Raw genomic sequence first — 24,672 nt, 5'->3', positions numbered from 1 at the left:
CAAGACTGGACTGCTCTTTCAGCAGTCAGGTGGTATGAAACATTCTTTTAAAAAGGCTCCTAGGCCTGCCTTTCCCTGTGCTCTAGTTGTTACAGTCCCACAAAATTGTATTCTCCTCCTAGTAGATACCTACATACTCACACACAAAACACGCTTTTCCCTCACATTATGTATGGGTGATGGAGTCTCAGGTTCCATTTTCCCCTGTATAAGGGGATAGTTGAGGCTTGAAAGTAGTATATGGTGGTTGTGCTGGTGAGAGCATAAAAGATGACAAACTGGCTGACAGCAAGGCCAGGGCAACAGGAAGAGGACAAAGTGGGCAGGTGCAGCAGTTACAGAGAGGCAGTATTTGAATGAGCAGGTCAGGAAACATGATGATGATGTGATGAATCCCTTTATAAAGATTCTGTATTCTGAGTTGTTTTCATCAGTGGTGGTGAATGAGTTTGCCAAGAGCTTTCCACCTTCTGCCGTCTAGGTTCCTGGAGTCAGGGCAGGACAGTTTTGAATGGGAGTGCAGCTTTGCCTTCCAGGTAGGTAGCAGTGTGCCTGTTATGTTACATCATAGAGTACTGGTTAATAGTGATTGAACTGAATTGGAACAGAGTGGCATTAAGGAGACTGCCCTAGATGTACCTGGGCTTTATTAATCAGTTTGCTCTATTGAGCCAGCCAGCCAGAGTATACAGACTACAGCTAAGGGGAAAAATAAAGCAAGAGACAGACTGGGCTTGGGGAAGCGCTAAGTAGCAGATCTCAAATTCTGATTGAATAGATTTCTGTGCTTAGGCTAGTTGGGAAGGCAAAAATCTTGGCTAAGTTATTTAACCTTTTTGAGCTTCCATTCTATCTGTTAGATGGTCAATACCTTCTTCCCAGGCTTTGTTGAGGATTAGAGATAATGCACGTGAAGCATGGAATACAGAGTCTAACACACGATAGGCACTCAGAAAATACTATCCTTATCATATTACCTGTCAGGGACTTCCTCGGTCTTTAACACAGTGCAGTAGGCACCTGAGATGCTCATTTTAGTAATTTTTAAGTGCGTGCTGTTGCATGGCATTTGCAGCTGTGTTTCCCCCATGCTACCCTCTGCTCCTAACTATGCCCCACAGTGGGACAGGGACAACGGGATGGGGCGTGAAACGACCTTAAAACTGTGCCCTTAACTGTCAGATTGTATGAGAAAGGTAGTGTCCTGAGTCTACCTGCTTGTTCACCACTAAGAAAAAGCGCTTGTTTTTATGAAAGCCTCTTCGCCCTAACGTGCTGCATTCAATTACAAAGAAAACTGAAATCTGTTATTTTCAGAGGCTTTGATCATAGACAGAGGGTTTCTTATTTTCTATTTGACTTTCATGTTTATCAAATGAATGAATGAGTAACTTGAGATATCCTGGACCAGCTGTGTTCCTGCCGCAGACTAAGCTGGTAAAAGACCACCATTCTGTATTGCCCAGCCTGACAGTTTAGGGCACCAAGTTCCAGCTGAGGGACTGGTGAGAGCGCGTGTCAGCCACTGGCCACAGGACGCTAAGATGGGCTGCCCTTCTCCTCCATACTTCCTTTCCACCTGTGCTCCACATGGTTCTTTGAAAATGAGGTTCCTTATACCTTCCTTACCCCTTCGGTCATTTGTTCCATTCAGTTGTTCTGAGTACTGCTGGTTCTCACAAAAATTTTAACCTGGCCAGAAATCTCTTTGACATTCCCAGAGCTGTCCTTTGGCCCCTGAAGTCCCTCCTGTCGGCCCCTTAGCCATCCTTTGCTATAGCTGGAACTACCTTCCTTGGGCAGTGCCACGGAGCCCAGAGACTTTCTTCCTTTTCTGTCCTCCTGCTCTATCCATGCTTTCCATGATAGCAAGACAGAAGAGCCAGCTTGTTTACCAAACTAGACAGTAGATATTCATGTTTTAAATCTGCCTTCCTTACCTGCGCAGGCTACGGGTACATTTTAACTAGGGTACCTCTACAGATATCAGTTGAAATCTAAGTTTAAATAACCGTATTCAGAATGTTTTGCTCTTTAAGGTTTTCCTAAAAGTTTGTTCATTTATTCATTCATCGTCAAACATTTGTTAGACACCTAATATGTATGTAATACGAGGCATTGTGCTAGAGATACAAAGACAGGTAAGAGTTTATAATTATTCTCAGGAGCTTATGTTTCAGTGGGCTAGAAAGACATACAGAAAAATAATTACAACGTGGTGAGGTAAGAAATGAGGGCGGTCGTGGCAAAGTGCTTTGGGGGCACTAAGAATGGATGCCTGACTGGGTATGTCAGACATGGGTTCACACAGTAGGAATGAATCTGTAAAGAAGAATAGGATTCCCTCAGAAAATGGGAAAGAGGGAATGTCCTATACTAAAGCATACTGCACTGGGAAATAAGTATTTTGCTACAAGCTAGAGCAGGAATTGGGGAATTTTCTTTAAAGGGGCAGATAGTAAATATTTGTGGGCCATGTGATCGATCTGTCGCAATTAACTCTACCACTGCAGCGTGAAAGCAACTGTAGGCAGAATGTAATGAATGGATATGGCTGTGTTCTGATAAAACTTTATTTCCGCAAACAGGCAACAGGCTGGCTTTGGCTTGCCAGTTGGGCTGGAGTTTACTGATCCCTGAGCTAGAGCATAAGGCACAAGTAGAGGTGTGGGCAGAGATAAGGATGGACAGATAATCAGGGGCCAGATCATGATTTGCTTGGCAAGTTAAGCTCAGAAATTTGGGCCAGTATTTTTCAAAGTGTGAAATAAAGAAGACTGAATCAGAATTTTGGGGAACAGGGCCTGGGAATTTGAATTTTGTTTGAAAACCAAGGCACCATAGTTGTTGAGGAGCTATTAAAGGATTTTAAAGCAAAGGTGATAATATCAGATTTGTGTTTTCAAAAAAAATGTTCATGGCTATATGGAGACTGGATTAGGGTAAAGATGTAGGAACTGGAACAAGAGTAGAGGCAGATGGTCCAATCAGGAAGGAACATAGATTTTGGCATATAACCAGAGTTCAAATCTAATTTCCGCCACTTAAAGCTATTATGATTTTGGACGGATTATTATTTTTTTATTGAAGTATAGTTGATTTACAGTACTGTATTAGTTTCAGGTATACAGCAAAGTGATTTAGTTATATATATATATTTTTTTTTTTGGATTCTTTTACATTATAGGTTATTACAAGGTATTGAATACGGTTCCCTGTGCTCTACAGTAAATCCCTGCTGCTTATCTATTTTGTGTATAGTAGCATGTATCTGATAATCCCATAATCCTAATTTATCCCTACCCCCCTCCCTTTTCCATTTGGTAATCATAAATTTGTTTTCTATGTCTGTGAGTCTGTTTCTGTTTTGTATATAGGTTCATTTGTATTATTTTTTGATTCCACATTAAGTGATATCATATAATATTTGTCTTGGTCTGACTTACTTCACTAAGTATAATATTCTTTAGGTCCATCCATGTTGCTGCAAATGGCAATATTTCATTCTTTTTTATGGCTGAGTAATATCCCATTGTATGTATATATATATACACCGCATCTTCTTAAGCCAGTAATCTGTTAATGGGCACGTGGGTTGTTTCCATGTCTTGGCTGTGGACTGCCATAGTGCTGCTGTGAACACTGGGTGCATATATCTTTTTGAATTAGAGTTTTCCTCTTTTCCAGATATATACCCAGGAGGGGGGTTGCCGGATCATATGGTAGTTCTATTTTTGTTTTTTTAAGGAACCTCCATACTGTTCTCCATAGTGGCTGTATCAATTTACATTCCCACCAACAGTGTAGGAGGATTTCCTTTTCTCCACACCCTCTCCAGTATTTATTATTTGTAGACTTTTTGATGATAGCCATTCTGACAGATGTGGAGTGATACCTCATTGTGGTTTTGATTTGCATTTCTCTAATAATAAGCAATGTTGAACATCTTTTCATGTGCTTGTTGGCCATCTGTATGTCTTCTTTGGAGAAATGTCTATTTAGGTCTTCTGCCCATTTGTTGTTTGGGTTTTTGTTTTTTCGGTATTGAGTTATATGAGCTGTTTAATATTTTGGATATTAACCCCTTGTCATTCGCATTGTTTGCAAATATTTTCTCCCATTCTGTAGGTTGTCTTTTTTGTTGATGGTTTCCTTTGCTGTGCAAAAGCTTTAAAGTTTGATTAGGTGCCATTTGTTTATTTTTGCTTTTATTTCTTTTGCCTTGGGAGACTTACCTAAGAAAATATTGCTATGGTTTATGTTGGCCAATTATTTTCATCTTTTCAGAACTGTATTTCTTTACCTATAATTGGATGTGTTAATAAAGCCTTATTGAGTTAGTGTGAGAATTAAATGTTATATATGTGTTAAAAAAAACTTAGTACATAATGGGTTCAAAATAAATGCTGGTTCTCTGTGACTCCTCACCAGCTTGGTTAGATTGCTCAGAAGAAAGGCCTGAGCTGAAGACCATGCTAGAGACCATTACAAGGTAGGTTGTGGTTGATGCAGCGTGCATAAAATCCTTGAAGGATGAAGACGGTGGACAGAAGAGAGAGCTAAAGAGACAGAACCCTGGAAAACTTTAAAATGATCAGAAGAGGCCAAGGAATATGACTCAGCAAAATAAACTGAAAAGGAGAGGTTAGTGATACAGGAGAACCAGAAAAAAAAGGTTGTTATTCCATGTAAAGTAACTAGTGAAAAAGTATCCATTGGACTTCAAAAACAGGAGATTGTTTATGAACCTAGCATGAGAAGTTTCAACAGAGTGATGGGGCAGAAGCCAAAATGTAGCGGTTGGGGAAGAGTGGGTGGTAAAGAAGCAAAGACAGTTAAGTATACAGGCCGACCTCTCAGTGATACTGTGGGTTCATTTCCAGACTACTGCAGTAAAGCGAATATGTAATAAAGCAAAGTCACATGAATTTTTTGGTTTCCTAGTACATATAAAAGTTATGTCTACATTATACTGTAGTCGATTAAGTATACAATAGCATTATGTCTAAAAAAAAAGTACATACCCTACTTAAATAATACTCTACTGCCAAAAAATGCTAGCCATCATCCAACAATACAGGATTGCCATAAACCTTAAGTTTGTAAAAGAAAGCAGTAAAGTGAAGCACGATAAAATGAGATATGCCTGTAGGCCACTCTTACTGAGTCAGTTTGTAACAGTTTGGGGCATTGCTAAAATACATGTATTATATTTAACTTCAAACAGTAATAGCTGGGGAAGGGGAGGATTAGGGGTCGGGAGAGGAGAGGCAGGAGTTAACAGTCAGAAATGCCTGCTTTATCTTGTTACTCCTCTGTTGATGAGAAAAACTGGCAGAAGGGTTAGCAGCAGGAAGATGTGATTAGACTTTCTCTCTTCCTGAGGATCTGGTAAATAAGAAAAGAGAAGAAGCCTAACCAACAGCTGTGAAGGAAGTTATGGGAGCCTTGACACAAATGAAAGTATAGCTGCTTGTTTTTTTCTTTAAAGTGGTAAAGAGCAGTGGCTGGCCGCATTCATATCTATCTTATTTTTCTTTAATCGATGGCAGATAACGTTTCACTTTATGTTTTCAAAACAAAAGTGAAACAAGCTTTCCTGCTATTTTCCTTCTTAGCTGGGGCTGATGCTGCCACTTCATGTAAATGCAGTAATTCTCTTAGACTTAACAACTTGAAACTTTTATGGGTCGCCTTAAGAATTAGGGCATTAGGGGACCTCCCTGGTGGCGCAGTGGTTAAGAATCCGCCTGCCAATGCAGGGGACATGGGTTCGAGCCCTGGTCTGGGAAGATCCCACATGCCACAGAGCAACTAAGCCCGTGCGCCACAACTACTGAGCCTGCACTCTAGAGCCCACGAGCCACAACTGCTGAGCCTACGTGCCACAACTGCTGAAGCCCGCGTGCCTAGAGCCCGTGCTCCTCAACAAGAGAAGCCACCTCAATGAGAAGCCCGCGCACCGCAACGAAGAGTAGCCCCCACTCACTGCGACTAGAGAAAGCCTGCGCCCAGCAATGAAGACCTAACACAGCCATAAATAAATAAATATATTTTTTTAAAAAAAGAATTAAGAGCATTAGGATGTAAATAAATGCTAAAAGCGTGGTAAAATAATAAAAGTTATTGATTGGTTTTTGAGATTTTATATCCCTTATGAGAGAGGTTTGGTTTTCTTTTTTTTTATCAACTTCTATAAGCTGGTGGTAGTGGTGGTCATAGTAATACCAATTTAAATTAAATTGCAAAATATTGCTAATTTTTCTTTGCATTTATTCATCCAATTATCAGTCTTTTAATAAATGCCTGGCTCTGGGCCAGATACAGTGGGGATTGGAATAGAAAACACAGGTTCTGTGCCTGCGGTGCGCACATCACTTGGAGGAGATAGAACTTAAATCTGTGAGACCACTAAAAATAACCAGTATACCGTGTAAATTCAGCATGATGGTGACTATATGGTCCAGAGATTCGGAGACGAAAAATAATGTGTGGACAGAAGGTGATTGTCAGCAAGAGCTTCACAGAAAGAGGGCCAGGGCTGGCCCTAACCAAAGGGAGCATAATATTTGCAGGTTTGGATCCGGCGGCAGGGGCGGGGTTGGAGAGGGAGCATTTAGAGAAATGGTGAGTATAGGTAGGAGTGCAGGGCGTGGGGTGAGCTCCCCAAGGACACAGGCATGACTTGTTGGGAAAAACAAAAGAGAAAATTGGCTCGGTGAGCAGGAGCCTGGATGTAGTGGGCTGAATGGTAGCCTCTAAAAAGATACATCCATGTGCTAATGGAACCGGTCCCCTTATATGGTAAAAGAGTGAATATTATATGGCCAAAAATGTGATTTAGTTAAGTATTTGAGAGGAGGAATTTATCCTGGGTTCTCTGGGTGAACCCTAAATCCAATGGCAAGTGTCCCCCTAAGAGTGAGGCAGCGGGGGATTTGACAGACAGTTGTGGAGGCAGTGTGACCACAGAGGCAGAGGTTGGATCGACGTGGCCACAAAGGAAGGAATGCTCACAGCTGCCAGCAGCCGGAAGAGGCAAAGGATGGCTTCTCCCCTAGGGCCTCTGGAGGGGGTGCAGCAGCCCTGCCAGCTTTCTGGCCTCCAGAGCAGAGAGAGTACATTTCTGTTGTTTTAAGCCACCAACTTCGTGGTGGTTGTTATAGCAGCTACAGGAAGTCAGTATTCTGGATTTGGTGACCTGGTAAGCAGTGCTGAGCCAGAGGCCTTCCCTTGAGCTGGAGCGTGACATGGCCAAAGGGCCGTTAAAGTTTGTTCTCTCTATAATGATCAGGTATTACTTTTTCACAATGAAAAAAAAATACACTAAAGTTATTTTAATAAGCTGAAAAGAAAGGCTAACTTGGCAGTTCTTTGCAAGACAGATTAACCAGGGAAGTAAGGATGGAAAAGGAGGGATGGGAGGGAGACCCACTGGGAAACCCACGGCAATACTCTGTAAGTAGGGTAGTAATGTAGGTAGTAGGAATAGAGAAGAAGAGCTGAATCAGACATGTTGTAAAGGAATAAACTGGCATGACTTCAGTGGGTGGGCACAGAGAGTCGCCAATAGCAGAGGGAAATTTCAGAGACGCATAAAATGAAAAAATTTGTTAGTTAACCTCCTCACCGCTGCCCTCCATCAAGTGACTAATGTCACAGTGAGCTGGATTAAATGAATCCAGTCATTAAATGAATGACTATATAGCATTAATATAGCACTGCATTTAAAGCATCTGTCAGCTTTAGAGCCTTTTCAGGGAGTTATATGTTCAGGTTAATGAGTCCTACCTAGGAATCTAGAAGGGAAATAGTCACGCTTGATGATAGTGAGTCAGCTTGTGACAACTGAGCATCTTGAGTCAGTTGCTGTGATGCTAATCAGGGGACTTGGGTTCTATCTAGATTTTATATCCATGAAATAAAGAGATCACTATGCTTATCTGTGTGTGTGTGTGTGTGCATCCCTCTCCCAGCAGGACTCCTGTATGTACTGATATCCTGCCCTTTATGATGGTGTTTATTTCATGTCTGCTGCATTTCAGAAGTCTAATAAATATATTAAAGATAAGGACACTGGGCTTCCCTGGTGGTGCAGTGGTTGAGAGTCCGCCTGCCGATGCAGGGGACACGGGTTCGTGCCCCGGTCCGGGAAGATCCCACATGCCGTGGAGCGGCTGGGCCCGTGAGCCATGGCCGCTGAGCCTGCGCGTCCGGAGCCTGTGGTCCGCAACGGGAGAGGCCACAACGGTGACAGGCCTGCGTATCGCAAAAAAAAAAAAAAAAAAAGATAAGGACCCTATCTTCTTACATTAATATTCCTAGAGTTTGACAGTGTTTGGGGCAAAGTGAGTGTTCAATAAATGGTTGTTAAATAAAGAAATTAAATTTCCCCTCTTTACCTGAAAAAGATGAGGATAACAGTGTTTACCTCCCCTGGTATGAAATAACGTGAGCCTGACACGTGGAGGCCTAGCTCAAGGCCTTGCCTGCAGTGAGTGCTTGCTCCCTGCACGCCCAGATTTAGCTCTGAATTTGTTTTTGTTGTTTGTTCCTAAAAAGCCAAAGTAAAATGATCCAAGAATCTTTGGAATAGGATTTAATCTGGACACTGGAGTCCTCCTCATTGGAAGAAGCCCCTAAAGGGCATCTACAATCACACCTCTGCTTTCCACAGACGTTAAACCCGTTGACTGGGGAGCCTGTGGCATCAGGAACTCCCTCTTGGCTAAATGCAGTAGTTTTATCTTAATACTCAGCCTTTTAAAACTCATAAATTAGGAGCTTTATGCTTGACCCCTCCCCTCCCTCGTGGTCTTTCTCATCTGCTTGTGTCTCTGCGCCACCTTGATTCTTCCTTTGCTGCTATTCTTTCTGCCTCTAAGGTTCATGTCATTTTTAAATATAGCCCATACCATAAAATTCATCCTTTTCAAGTATATAATTCTGTGATTTTTTAGTGTATTCACACAGTTGTACAATGATCACCACTATCTAATTCCAGAACATTTTCATCACCCCAAAAGAAACCCTTATAAACAAACTGTTATACTCATATAATGGAATGTTATTCATATTATTTAGCAATAGAAAGAAACGAGCTATTAAGCTACAAAAAGGTGTGAGGGAACTTAAATGCATATTGCTCCAACTATATGACATTCTGGAAAAGGCAAAACTGTAGAGTAATAAAGGTCAGTGGTTGCCAAGGTTTCACGGGAGAGGGAGGGAGGAATAGGTAGAGTGCAGGGGATTTTTAGGGATTTTAATATTCTGTATTATACTCTAATGGCAGATATATGACACGATGCATTTGTCAAAACCCATAGAATTGTACAACACAAAGAGTGAACCCTTAAGTAAACTATGGACTTTACTTATTAATAATATATCGACATGGGGTTCATCAATTGTAACAAATGTACCACACTAGTGCAAGATGTTAATAGGTGAAACTGTGCAGGCAGAGAGAGAGGGGATATATGGGAACTCTGTACTTTCTGCTGAATTTTCCTGTGAATTGAAAACAGCTCTAAAAAACAAAGTCTATTAATTAAAAACAAAACAAAAAAACCTTTAGCAGTCACTCCCTATTATCTCCTTCTCCTTCCAGCCTTAAGCAACCACCAATCTACTTTCTGTTGCTATAGATTGCCTATTCTAGACATTCCATGTACAGGGAATCATATAGTATGTGGCCTTTTGTATTTGGCTTCTTTCACTTGGCATAATGTTTTCAAGGTTCATCCATGTTGTACCATGTATCAGTACTCCATTCCTTTTTATGGCTGCATAATATTCCATTGTATGGATATACCACATTTTGTTATCCATTCATCAGTTGATAGATACTTGGGTTGTTTCCATTTTTTAGCTATCATGAACAATGGTGCTCTGAACATCTGTGTACAAGTTCTTATGTGACATATGTTTTCATTTCTTTTGGGGATACACCTAGAAGTAGAATTGCTGAGTCACATGGTAATTCTGTGTTTAATATTTTGGAGGAACTGCCAAACTGTTTTCCAAAGTGGCCACCATTTTACATTCCCAACAGCAATGTATGAGGGTTCCATTTCTCCACATCTATACCAGTTCTTGTTCTTGGCTGTCTTTTTGATTAATAGCCATCCTAGTGGGTTTAACGTGGTATCTCATGATTCTGATTCACATTTCCCTAATGACTAATGATGTTAAGCATTTTTTCGTATGCTTATTGGCCATTTGTATATCTTCTTTGGAGAAATGTCTATTCACATACTTTGCCCACATTCTAATTGGATTATTTGTATTTTTATTGTTGAGTTGTGAGTGTTCTTTATATATTCTGGATGTAAGTCCCTTATCTATGATTTACAAATATTTTCTCCCAGTGGATTGTCTTTTCACCTTGATGGTGTCCTTTGAAGCAGAACATTTTTAATTTTGTGAAGTCCAATTTAATTTTTCTTTTGTTGCTTGTGAGGTCATACCTAAGAAACCATGGCCTAATCCAAGGTCACAAAGATTTATTCGTATGTTTTCCTCTAAGAGTTTTATAGTTGTCTCTCTTACATTCAGACCTTTGTTCTGTTTTGAGTTAATCTTTGTGTATGGCATGTTGTAGGAGTGCAACTTAATTCTTCTTTGTAGATATCCAGTTGTTCCAGCACTGTTTATTGAAATAACTATTCTTTCCTCATTTCTCTATTGTATTGGCACCTTGTTGAAAATCAGTTGACCGTAAACATAAAGGTTTATTTCTGGATGCTCAATTCTTTTCCATTGATCTATATGTCTGTCCTTGTGCCAGTACCACACTATCTTGATTAGTGTAGCTAATAAGTTTTGAAATCAGAAAGTGTGAGTCCTTCATCTTTGTTCTTTTTCAAGATTGCTTTGGCTTTTTTGGGTCCATTGTATTTCCATATGAATTTTAGGATTATCTTGTCAATTTCTGCAAAACGTCAGCTGGAATTTTGATAGGAATTGTGTTGAATCTATAGCTCAGTTTGGGGAATATTGTCATCTTAACAATATTAAGTCTACCAATCCATTAACACGGAATGTCTTTCTTTTTATTAAGTCTTCTTTAATTTCTTACAGTGATTTTTGTGGCTTTCAGTATATGTCTTGCACTTTTTTCTTTTTTTAATTTTAGGCTGAGTTGGGTCTTAGTTGTAGCACGTGGGATCTTTGTTGCAGCATGCGGTACCTTTCATTGCGGTGCATGGGCTTTTCTCTAGTTGCGGCATGCAGGCTCTCTAGTTGTGGTGTGCAGGCTCCAGAGCGCATGGGCTCTGTAGTTGTGGCACGCGGTCTTAGTTGCCCCATAGCATTTGGGATCTTAGTTCCCTGACCAGGAATCAAACCCATGTCTACTGCATTGGAAGGCAGATTCTTAACCACGGGACCACCAGGGGAGTCCCTGGACTTATTTTATTAAGGTTATTCCTAAGTATTTTATTCTTTTTGACGATATTCTAAATGGAATGTTTTCATTTTCAGCTTGTTCATTGTATATAGAAACACAACTGGTTTTTGTATATTGACCTTGTGTCTTGCAACTTTGTTCAACTCATTTATGAGCGCTAATAGTTTTTTTGTGGATTTCTTAGGATTTTTTATATATAAGATCATATCACCTTCAAGTAGAAATAGTTTTACTTTTTCCTTTGTAATCTGAATGCCTTCTCTTTCTTTTTCTTGCCTAATTGCTGTGGCTAGAACCTCCAGTACAATGTTGAATAGAAGTGACAAGAGAAGACAAAAATCCTGGTTTTGTTTCTGATCTTTGAGGGAAAGTATTCAATCTTTCACCTTTAAATGATGTTAGCTGTGGTTTTTTTCATAGATGCCCTTTACCAGGTTGAAGAAGTTCCCTTCTATTCCTAGTTTTTTGAGTGTTTTGGTTTTTTTTAAATCATATAAGGGTGTTGGATTTTTTTTTTTTAATTGGCATTGGGTCTTCGTTGCTGCGCACAGGCTTTCTCTAATTGCGGCTAGTGGGGGCTACTCTTCGTTGTGGTGCGTGGGCTTCTCATTGCAGTGTCTTCTCCTGTTGCAGAGCATGGACTCTAGGCATGCGGGCTTCAGTAGTTGTGGCACATGGGCTTAGTTGCTCTGCGGCATGTGGGATCTTCCCGGACCCCAGGGCTTGAACCTAAGTCCCCTGCATTGGCACGCAGATTCTTAACCACTGTGCCACCAGGAAAGCCCCAGGGTGTTGGATTTTGTCAAGTGCTTTTTCTGAGTCTATTGAGATGAACATGTAATTTTTGTCCTTTTTCCTATTGATATGGTGTATTACAGTAATTGATTTTCAGTTGTTAGACCAACCTTTATTCCTGGGATAAATCACATAGTTATGGTAGATAGTCCTCTTTATATGCTGTTAGATTTAGTCTGCTTGTATTTTATTGAAGATTTTTCCATCTATATTCGTGAGGCATACTGGTCTATAGTTTTCTTATGATACCTTTGGTTTGGGTATTAGGCTAATACTGGCTCATAGGATGAATTGGGAAATGTTCTTTCCTCTTCTGCTTTTTGGAAGAGTTTTTAAAAGAATCAGTGTTAATTTATTAAATGTTTGGTAATTTATCAGTGAAGTCACCTGGACTTGTCTTTATGGGAAATTTTTTGATTACTTTTTTAGTCTCTTTATTTGTCATAGGTCTTTTTAGATTTTCTATTTCTTCTTGAGTCAGTCTTGCTACTTTGTGTCTTTCTAGAAATTTGTCCATTTCAACTAGGTTATCTAGTTTTTTGGCGATTTTTCATAATATTCCCGTGAAACCATTCTTACTTTGGTAAAGGTAATAGTGATGTCTTCTCTTTTAGTCTTGAGTTTAGGATTCTGAATGTTTTCTCTCGGTCAGTCTAGCTAACGGTGTGTCAATTTTGTCGGTCTTTTTGAAGAACCAACTTTTGGTTTTATTGATATTTTTTTCCCTGTCGTTTTTCCATTCTCTGTTTTATTTATCTCTAGTCTGATATTTATTATTTCTTTCCATCTACTTGTTTTAGGTTTAATTTGCTCTTATTTTTCTAGTTTCTCAGGGTAGAAAGTTAGGTTATTGATTTTAAAATCTTTCTTCATTTAGGTGTTTATGGCTAGTTCTGAGCACTGCTTAAGCTGTACCTCATAAAGTTTTGGTATATTGTGTTTTCCTTTTCATTCATCTCCAAGTATTTTTCTTATTTCCCTTGTGATGTCTTCTATGACTCATTGGCTACTTAGGAATGTCTTTCGTGTTTTATCTGTCATATTTATTAAATACTTATTGTGTACTAAGGTAAAATATGACAGAGTCCTTGGTGCTTACTTTCTAAAAATCATGACCTTTAGTTTTAGCTTATCTCAAAGTGTTAAAAACAGATAGTTAACAGAAAAGTAGGACCTTCATTCTTACTTTAACGTTTTTAACATATAATGAAGACAGACTTAGAATTGCAGAGGCCCTGCTGAAATCTAACATCTCTAATATCCTACCTTTGTGAAATAAGTTCCCTGTGCAGGGCAAGACAAAATCAATGGCTGGCAGGTTGCTTTTCTTGGTGGTGTGGGTTAGGGAGACAGGCCTTGTGAGTGTTTCCCTTAGGACCTTTTCTCTGCAGCTCACAAATGTGTTTTGGGGAGGAAGAGGAGGTAAAATGGATAGCCGATAAAGAGGTACCATGTTACAATAACAGCTATTTAAATTTTCATGTGGCCCTATGTTGGTAGAAATAAAACTACAACAGAAAAGAAGTTAAATTGGGGGGTTATTTTCATAGTTTTCTTCTTGGCGTTTGTGTTGGTGCATAAAAATCAGTACTTTTATTTAGCCACATTAATGTGCTTCCTCACAGAATAAGAGAGAGCAAGGGGACAATGTGGTTATCACTGAGTTTGTGAAAATTCTAAGAAACATTGGTAAGACTAATTTTTGGCTCAGACATATTTAAGGAATCTGTGGGGTTGATTTCAGTTTTAGTTTCTGGTTCCTCATTTCTTTTCTTTTTAAATACAGCATGTATTTCTTTTTTTTTAAATTAACTAATTAATGTATTTTGGCTGCGCTGAGTCTTAGTTGCGGCGTGCAGGATCTTTAGTTGTGGCATGCGAACTCTTAGTTGTGGCATGCATGTGGGATCTAGTGCCCTGACCAGGGATCGAACCTGGGCCCCCTGCATTGGGAGCGTGGAGTCTTAGCCACTGGACTACCAGGGAAGTCCCCTGGTTCCTCATTTCTTATTAACTTCCCTTATCTGTTCCCCAATCTTTATGGCTTATGAAATATGTAAAGTTCAGTTGTTAAGGCAACTAGTATACTAACCTATGTTTGTATAATACCCTTTTTTTTCTAAAAAAGTGCTTTCTTACATTATTATACTTAAGATTTATAATAATCCTGTGATGTGTTTCACTCTCTTGAAAACTGGAACGCTAATCACTCTCTTGAAAACTGGACAACAAAAGCCAATAATTCAGTCTATTACTGAGGAAAAATTAAGCTAGAGAAGTGGTGGTTATGTGGTCTTAAATATAATTTTACAGATGACATAAAATGCAGGAACCCTGGATTCATTTACTGTGCCTTTCTAATTTAAAAAAAGGAATAAAATAGTTCCAGTTTAAATATTTTGCTACCATGAAAACTAAACAAAGGGCTATACCTTTTGTTTGATTTTTATGACTATGCTAGGTTTGTGTAAAAAATCAGTGAAGTCTGTGCAGTACACTGTGTCCTCTTGCTGGCTTCTCAAAGGCAGCCATTCCTGAATTCCATTCCTGAATTAATTAAAAACAGCAATATATAAGGTATTGGATTATAGTGAGTGGTATGTGACTGATGACTCATTTTACTACATAAAGAATAGATGTGATTACCATTTATTTCACTATAGACATGATTTTAGGCTATAAATATATTGCTTTTTAAAGACTGTATCAATAGCAATATACTTTGTTTTAATCTAGGGTGATTTCAAAATACTTTATTGAAATTGTGCAGTTGATATAACATAGGCATAATTTAAAATTTAGCCCATAGTAATATTTGGATCAACTAGTTATCCTTCAAGTGCTAATCATATATTTGATTTTGAAAAAAAGTTTCCTGAGGTATATATTATTATATTGGAATCAAAACGTGATGAGACAGAATAGGAAAGCTTTGAAAGACCAGTTTTTGAAAAGTTAAAAGTAATTTGGGAGTAGTACTGAAGCAGCTAGCTTTTAAGATGGTGGTGGAAAGGATTTTTCTCCAGAGCCTTGGAGTATTCAGTCTCATTTCAGAGCCACCCTATAAAATGCTAGATGCAGTGGTTAGCCGTCTTGTTATGACACAGTTTCTGGTAAATGTAGCTGATTAACATTTGAAGTTTGGTTTTCCTGACCCAACCATGATACCGAGTAAAGATCTGATCTTTATAGGGTACTGGGCATTGTTGGTTTATGGTATTAATAGTGATTCCAAACACACAAACAAATTAGAGTTTTTATATCCAAATGGAGATTGATCCTTTTAGTTTTGTTACCTGGTAAGACTTCTGCATTTATTCCAGTGATTTGCCAGTGTTTGAGTTTTGCATCTTCTCTTTTAGAATTGCCTTTAAAGCCTCAACAATATTCCTTTCAGTATACTAAAGTAGTGACATTTTTATTCTCTGAGGGTAATTTTCAGAAAGACCTAGACATCATTTGGAGCCTCGTCAGATAAACAGAGCGGACCATCAGATTGGGAATTTAAAGAATAACGTGTCATTCGAAAGTAATACGGCGAAAGTAATATTGTGTTGTGGCTTGTAAGAAACTGGCTCCGAAAGCAGTTTCCAAGAAAGCTTATTCATTGGAATAAATTTACCCCTTTCACAGTGACTCCTTTGAAGGAGATTCATTTGATGTATAAGTTCAGTTTCATGTATTTAAAATTCATCATCTTTATCTCATAGTTACATCTTATATAAGAACTTGGGGAGGTTCCAAAGCTAAACAGTGAAGAACATTAAATTACTCTAGCAGTCACCAAAAAACTGTGCCTATGCAGGTAAATGAATAACAGGGATATTGAGAGGATGTCTATGACACCAGAGGGAGCAGGTAGAAATCTCCTGAGACAGTCTAGGGTTATAATTATAGACTTGTAACGGCAGGAGACAATTATCCTGAAGATTTCAGGGACTTCTGTGTGTTCCCTTGGGCTCAACAAATTTGAAGAGGGAATTGATAGCCAAATTGTTTAGGATTCTTATTTATATATTTATACACATAATTTTATATACAAATTTTATGTTTTTCTAATTGTAAATATTTAAAAATCATAAAAAATACAGATGAGAAAAAAGCTTTTTATAATCACACCTATCAGAGAAATCCTCACTATTTTTTAATAGATCTTTATTGGAGTAGAATTGCTTCCCAAGACTGTGTTAGTTTCTGTTGCACGACAAAGCGAATCAGCCATATGCACACACGTGTCTCCACATCCCCTCCCTCTTGAGCCTCCCTCCCATCCTTCCTATCCCACCCCTCTAGGTCATCGCAAAGCACCGAGCCGATCTCCCTGTGCTATGCTGCTGCTTCCCACCAGCCAGCTATTTTACATTTGGTAGTGTATATGTCAATGCTGCTCTCACTTCGCCCTCCCACCCCATGTCATCAAGTCCATTCTCTATGTCTACCTCTCTATTCCTGCCCTGCAACTAGGTTCATCAGTACCACTCTTTTTTTTTTCTTTTTTTTAGATTCCATATATATGTGTTAGCGTACGGTATTTGTTTTTCTCTTTCTGACTTACTTCACTCTGTATGACAGACTCTAGGTCCATCCACCTCACTACAAATAACTCAGTTTCATTTCTTTTTCTGGCTGAGTAATATTCCATTGTATATATGGGCCACATCTTCTTCATCCATTCATCTGCTGATGGACATCTAGGTTGCTTCCATGTCCTGGCTATTGTAAAAAGTGCTGCAATGAACATTGTGGTGCATGTCTCTTTTTGAATTACGGTTTTCTCAGAGTATATGCCCAGGGGTGGAATTGCTGGGTCATATGATAGTTCTATTTTTAGCTTTTTAAGGAACCTCCATACTGTTCTCCACAGTGGCTGTATCACTTTACATTCCCACCAACAGTGTAGGAGGGTTCCCTTTTCACCACACACTTTCCAGCATTTATTGTTTCTAGCTTTTTTGATAATGGCCATTATGACCAGCGTGAGGTGATACGTCATTGTAGTTTTGAGTTGCATTTCTCTAATAATTAGTGATGTTGAGCATCTTTTCATGTGCCTCTTGGCCATCTGTCTGTTTTCCTTGGTTAAATGTCTATTTAGATCTTCCTCCATTTTTAACAGGATTGTTTGGGTTTTTTGATATTGAGTTCCATGACCTGTTTGTATATTTTGGAGATTAAACCTTTGTTGTTTCATTTGCAAATATTTTCTCCCATTCTGAGGGTTGTATTTCTGTCTTGTTTATGGTTTCCTTTGCTGTGCAAAAGCTTTTAAGTTTAATTAAGTCCCATTTGTTTATTTTTGTTTTTATTTCCGTAACTCTAGGAGGTGGGTCAAAAAGGATCTTGCTGTGGTTTATGTCAGAGTGTTTTTCCTATGTTTTCCTCTAAAAGTATTATAGTGTCTGGTCTTAACATTTAAGTCTTTAATCCATTTGGAGTTTATTTTTGTGTATGGTGTTAGGGAGTGTTCTAATTTCATTCTTTTACATGTAACTGTCCAGTTTTCCCAGCATCACTTATTGAAGAGGCTGTCTTTTCTCCATTGTATGTTCTTGCCTCCTTTGTTGTAAATTAGGTGCCCATATGTGCGTGGGTTTATCTCTGGGTATTCTGTCCTGTACCATTGATCTATATTTCTGTTTTTGTGCCAGTACCATACTGTCTTGATTACTGTAGTTTGTAGTATGGTTTGAAGTCACAGAGTCCTCCAACTCCATTTTTCTTTCTCGAGATTGCTTTGGCTATTTGGGGTCTTTCGTGTTTCCATACGAATTGTAAGATTTTTTGTTCTAATTCTGTGAAGAATGCCATGGGTAGTTTGATAGGGGTTGCATTGAATCTGTAGATTGCTTTGGGTAGTGTAATCATTTTCATAATATTGATTCTTCCAACCCAAGAACATGGTATATTTCTTCATCTGTTTATGTCCTCTTTGATTTCTTTCATCAGTGTTTTATAGCTTTCTGAGTACAAATCTTTCTCCTCCTTAAGCAGGTTTATTCCTAGATATATTATTCTTTTTGTTGCAGTGCTAAATGGTAGTGTTTCCTTAATTTCTCTTTCTGATTTTTTGTTGCTGGTGTATAGGAATGCCAGCGATTTCTGCATTAATTTTGTATCCTGCAACCTTACCAAATTCATTGATGAGTTCTAGTAGTTTTCTGGTGGCATCTTTAGGATTTTCTATGTATAGTATCATCTCATCAGCAAATAGTGACAGTTTTACATCTTCTTTTCCAATTTTTATTCCTTTTATTTCTTTTTCTTCTCTGATTGCTGTGGCTAGGACTTCTAAAACTATGTTGAATAAGAGTAGTGAGAGTGGACAACCTTGTCTTGTTCCTGATCTTAGTGGAAATGCTTTCAGTTTTTCACCATTGAGTATGATGCTTGCTGTGGGTTTGTCATATATGGCCTTTATTATGTTGAGGTAGGTTCCCTCTATGCCCATTTTCTGGAGATTTTTATCATAAATCAGTGTTGAATTTTGTCAAAAGCTTTTTCCTTATCTATTGAGATGATCATATGGTTTTTATTCCTTGATTTCTTAATGTGGTGCATCACATTGATTGATTTGCATATATGGAAGAATCCTGGCATCCCTGAGATAAATCCCACTTGATCATGGTGTATGATCCTTTTAATGTGCTGTTGGATTCTGTTTGCATATCTTGTTCAGGATTTTTGCATATATGTTCATCAGTGATATTTATTGGTCTATAATTTTCTTTTTTTGTGGTATCTTTTTGTGGTTTGGGTATCAGGGTGATGGTGGCTTCATAGAATGAATTTGGCATGTTTCTCCCTCTGCAGGTTTTTGGAAGAGTTTGAGAAGGATTGGTATTAGCTCTTTTCTATATGTTTGATAGAATTTGCCTGTGAAGCCATCTGATCCTGGACTTTTGTTTGTTGGAAGATTTTTAATTACAGTTTCAATTTCATTACTTGTGATAGGTCTGTCTATATTTTCTAATTCTTCCTGGTTCACTCTTGGAAAATTGTACCTTTCCAAGAATTTGTCCATTTCTTCGTGGTTGTCCATTTTATTGGTATATCGTTGTTTGTAGTAGTCTCTTATAATCCTTTGTATTTCTGCAGTGTTAGTTGTGATTTTTCCTTTTTCATTTCTAATTTTATTGATTTGCATCCTCTCCCTTTTTTTCTTGATGAGTCTGGCTAATGGTTTATCAGTTTTGTTTATCTTCTCAAAGAACCAGCTTTTAGTTTTATTGATCTTTGCTATTGTTTTCTTCATTTCTGTTTCATTTATTTCTGCTCTGATCTTTATGATTTCTTTCCTTCTACTGACTTTGGGTTTTCTTTGTTCTTCTCTAGTTGTTTTAAGTGTAGGGTTAGATTGTTTGAGATTTTTCTTGTTTCTTGAGGTGAGATTGAATTGCTATCAACGTCCCTCTTTGAACTGTTTTTGCTGCATCCCATAGGTTTTGGGTCGTCGTGTTTTCATTGTCATTTGTTTCTATGTATTTTTTAATTTCTTCAGTGATCTCTTGGTTATTTAGTATCAATTAGATCTGTCTGGTCTGTTGTGTCATTTAAAGCTTGTGTTTCCATATTTATTTTCTGTTAGGATGATCTGTCCATTGGTGTAAGTGGGGTTTTAAAGTCCCCTCCTGTTATTGTGTTACTGTCAGTTTCTCCTTTCATGGTTGTTAGCATTTGCCTTATGTATTGGGGTGCTCCTGTGTGGAGTGCATAAACATTTATAATTGTTATATCTTCTTCTTGGATTGATCCTTTGACCATTATGTAGTGTCCCTCCTTATCTCTTGTAACAGTCTTTTTTAAAGTCTATTTTATCTGATACGAGTATTGCTACTCCAGCTTTCTTTTGATTTCCATTTGCATGGAATATCTTTTTCCAACCATTCACTTTCAGTCTGTATGTGTCACTAGGTCTGAAGTGGGTCTCTTGTAGACAGCATATATATGGTTCTTATTTTTGTATCCATTCAGCCAGTCTGTGTCTTTTGGTTGGGGCATTTAATCCATTTACATTCAAGGTTATTATTGATATGTATGTTCCTATTACCATTTACTTAATTGTTTGGGGTTTGTTTTTGTGGGTCTTTTTCTTCTCTTGTGTTTCCTGCTTAGAGAAGTTTCTTTAGCATTTGCTGTAAAGCTGGTTTGGTGGTGCTGAATTCTCTTAGCTTTTGCTTGTCTGAAAAGCTTTTGACTTCTCCATCGAATCTGAATGAGATCCTTTCTGGGTAGAGTAATCTTGGTTGTAGATTTTTCTCTTTCATCACTTTAAGTATATCCTGCCACTCCCTTCTGGCCTGTAGAGTTTCCACTAAAAAATCAGCTGATAGCCTTATGGGGATTCTTTTGTATGTTATTTTTTGTTTTTCCCTTGAAGCTTTTAATATTTTTTTCTTTGAATTTAATTTTTGTTAGTGCAATTAATTTGTGTCTTGGTGTATTTTTCCTAGGGTTTATCCTGTATGGGACTCTCTGTACTTCCTGGACTTGGGTGACCATTTCCTTTCCCATGTTAGGGAAGTTTTCAACTATAATCTCTTCAAATATTTTCTCAGACCCTTTCTTTTTCTCTTCTTCTTCCGGGACCCCTATAATTCGAATGTTGGTGCATTTAGTGTTATCCCAGAGGTCTCTGAGATTGTCTTCACATCTTTTCATTCTTTTTTCTTTATTCTGCTCCTCAGCAGTTATTTCTACCATTTTGTCTTCCAGCTCATTTATTCGTTCTTCTGCCTCAGATATTGTTATTGATTCCTTCTAGTGCATTTTTCATTTCAGTTATTGTGGTGTTCATCTGTGTTTGTTCTTTAGTTCTTCTAGATCTTTGTTAAACATTTCTTGTATTTTCTCAATCTGTGCTTCCATTCTATTTCCGAGATTCTGGATCATCTTTACTATCGTTACTCTGAATTTTTTTTCAGGTAGATTGCCTATTTCCTCTTCATTTATTTGGTCTTGTAGGTTTTTACCTTGCTCCTTCATCTGTGACATATTTTTGTGCCATCTCATTTTTTTTTTTTTTAATGTGTGGGATTGTGTTCTTGTCTTACTTGTTGTTTGGCCTGAGGCTTCCAACACTGGAGCTTGTAGGCTATTGGGTAGAGCTGGGTCTTGGTGCTGAGATAAGGAACTCTGTGAGACCTCACTCCAGTGAGTATTCCCTGGGGTCTGAGGTTCTCTGTTAGTTTAGTGGTTCGGACTCGGAGCTCCCACCGCAGGAGCTTCCCCCCAACCCTGGGCTGGCGAATCAAGGACCCGCAAGCTATGTGGGGTGGCAAGAAAAAAAAAAAGGAGAAAAATAATAAAGTAAAAAATAAAATTAGATGAAGAAACTAACAGATATGTTAGAAAGAATGTAAAAATATAGGTATGTCAACAACCGGAAGGTATATCAGTACCACAATAGTAACAGAGGGAAAGGAAAAAAAAGGGGGGGGGGGAGGCCTTGGCTGTGGAGGGCGGGGCCTAAACAAGGGCGAGTTTTGGGCAGTGGCTGGGGCCAATGCTCAGGATCCACAGGGCTGGAAAAGGCCCTGGGTGCTGTTGGGGGTGGAGCTTAGGCTCAAGAAACAGAAGGGGCCCAGGCATGCCCCCCACCCCAGTCTCAGAGGGCAGGGGACCTCACCTGGGAGCCCAGCAGGCTCCCTGCATCTGAGTGGGCCGGGTGATGGCCCTCCACTCCTCTCCTGCTCTTCTTGGAAGAGTCCCTCCCACCTGCCTCTTCTGATTTCCCTGGCCTCAGTGGCGCTGATCCTGTCTGGCCTCCACTTCTCCTACCCCTTCGGTCCCCCTACATCCTACCGGTTCACTTTGGGTTTCCTCCCATCTCCTTGGGGGTCAGAGTTCCCCCACCAGTGGCCGTCAGGCACCCTAGTTGTGGGGAGACACTAACTCCACGTCTTCCCACACCAGCATCTTGATTCCTCCCCGCCACTGACCTTTTACGATCCTTTCTTCTATGTGTTGCTTTATAAGATTGAGATCATACTGAACTTAATTTTCAATATTTTGTCTTACTTATTAAGTCAGTAAAAATTCTATGTGAACAAAATATTTAATGGCAGTCTTTTAGTTTTTTACTAGCTATATATGGTTCCTAAAGTTTACTGTTAAGCTCTGTAAAGTTTATTATTAAAACAAGTTTATTATTGAAGAAATAATGAAAACTTATACTGTTTCTTCTCTCACATTCATGGTATCAAAAGTATCAGAAAAAGAAATTATGAAGCAAAGAATCATAAGGCATTTGATGGGATTATGCTTTCTTAGTTCCACAGGCTCCATTTATTTGTTATTTGTAAATGTTTTCCTTGCTAATATGCAGCCGCAGTCACTTTCCTAGACCCAGAACTAGGAAAAAGATGAACTGTTTCTCTCTTGCTGAAGGTGGTCGGAGGTAAAGTGAAGAAGCCTGGCAAACGTGGTCGAAAGCCAGCCAAAATTGACTTGAAGGCAAAACTCGAGAGGAGCCGGCAGAGTGCAAGAGAATGCCGGGCCAGAAAAAAACTGAGATATCAGTATTTGGAAGAGTTGGTATCCAGTCGGGAAAGAGCCATTTGTGCCCTCAGAGAGGAACTGGAAATGGTAAGAAAGTCTGTCAATAAACGCATGAAACAATCAACCTAAGCTATTTTAAAACATGAAGATACCATTTTTTAGCTATCCAGTTGACGAACGTGGGAAAGCATATTCATCTGTTAGCCAGCACATAGGCAAATAAGCATTTTCATACATTGCTGGTGGGAGTGGAAAGTGACTATTTCTTTAAGGGATTGTTTATGACAGGAAAAAAAAATCGAAAATAACCAAAATGTTCAGCAGTAGGGGATTGGTTAAATTATACTACATTCATGTGTTGGACTCCTTTGCAGCCCATGAAAATCACAGTGCACGTGTATATTTACTGATGTAGAAAGACACTTACAAGATATTGCTAAATGGAAAACGCAGTGTAACAGTATGTAGTAATATGCATAGTATGATACCATTTGGCCTGGTTTTATTCATTCACTCATTCAGACTTTAGGTAGTAGCTGTAGACACATACAAGAGAATAGGTAAAAGGGAACAGAAACCCATTAGTACTGTGAGCTCAGGGGAGGAGGTGACAGGTTGGGAAAGAGAGAGAGAATACTAACACGATCATTACAATACTGGGACAGGCTACCCCCAGCTTTTTAGAAGGTAAGAAAATTAAGTCGGGTCATGGAGAGAGTCCAGATGTACACTATTCAGTAGACTTGCTTTTAATACGTTGAATTTGGCTTGTAAATTATTTCTCACCTTCTGCACTGTAAGCCACTGGAGGACATAATCTTCGGACTGATTCATCTTTTATACCCCCAAAGTCCATAGTACACACTCTGGTAGAAAGTAGATGTTTAGTGAATATTTATGAAATAGAGAAAGGAAGTTACAAAATTATTTATTTTAGGAGTAGACATAATAATGTGACAGTCAGCAAAAAGAGATGAATTCTAACGAATGGCACTCCATGGGGAGATATTCTTTTAGCCAGAGGGGCCTTTTTAATCTGAGCACTACTCCAGCACATCACAAGAAGATTCAGCAGTAGTCTTTCACCCTCTTCTGAAGATAGCAGGCCTCATCCATGTTCTAGGTTATCAACAGGAATACAACAGAAGGTGGGATTCCCAGCAGCCAATTTGACCTCTAGTTATGGGAGTTCTTATGTCTAGGATTTCCACCTGTGGTTGCTGAACTCTGACTAGTAAAATTTTATTTAAATATATTTTACATATTTCAGTACAAGCAGTGGTGCATGGCAATGGACCAAGGGAAAATCCCTTCTGAAATAAAGGCCCTACTCACTGGAGAAGAGCAGAACAAATCTCAGCAGAACTTAAGCAGGCACCTGAAAGCTGGGAAGACAGACGCTAACAGCAATTCCTGTGAGTACAGTACATGGGAGAGTTTATCTGTAGAAGAGTGACTTAAAGGAGGCTTTCTGTTGACCACTTTCCTTGCTGTGTCTTCAAATAAAATTAAATGTTGATGTCATTTGTAATACACCAATAAGCAAGTGAACTGGTGTTAGATTCTAAATACTGAAATGCGTTATACACGGGGTCTATAGAGAGCAACTGATAAATTCATGGAACAGTTTTAAAGTAGACTCAGTCAATAAGTGAGAGTGTACCAGTCTAGTTATTGTTTTGGTTGCACTGCACGGCTTGCAGGATCTTAGGTCCCCGACCAGGCATTGAACCTGCACCCTCGGCAGTGAAAGCGCCAAGTCCTAACCCCCGGACTGCCAGGGAATTCCCTAGTTACTGTTAATAATAACAATACCTTTGATTTTGATTTACAAAGTATTCTCACTTATGTTTGTCGTAATTATTTCCTCCAGTAATTGTGTGAAGTATAATTGTACTTTTTATTTTATAGATGAAGAAAGAGCACAGGTGCTGCTTGCTAAGGTGCCCAAGGTCACACAGCTATAA

At 38.9% G+C, this 24,672-nt stretch overlaps 1 protein-coding gene across 1 annotated transcript; it reads left to right on the top strand.

Moving 5' to 3' along the window:
• The first annotated feature begins 270 nt into the window (after positions 1-270).
• Positions 271-24,672, top strand: CREBL2 (cAMP responsive element binding protein like 2). Its single transcript, XM_065888212.1, has 5 exons — positions 271-326; positions 482-536; positions 22,595-22,792; positions 23,976-24,120; positions 24,617-24,672. The coding sequence occupies exons 1-5, from the start codon at positions 271-273 to the stop codon at positions 24,670-24,672; spliced, it is 510 nt and encodes a 169-aa protein (XP_065744284.1).

The sequence above is a fragment of the Phocoena phocoena genome, chromosome 11 (genome assembly GCF_963924675.1).
Source record: "Phocoena phocoena chromosome 11, mPhoPho1.1, whole genome shotgun sequence".
Lineage (NCBI taxonomy): Eukaryota > Metazoa > Chordata > Mammalia > Artiodactyla > Phocoenidae > Phocoena > Phocoena phocoena.
This window is presented reverse-complemented; position numbering and strand designations above follow the sequence as displayed.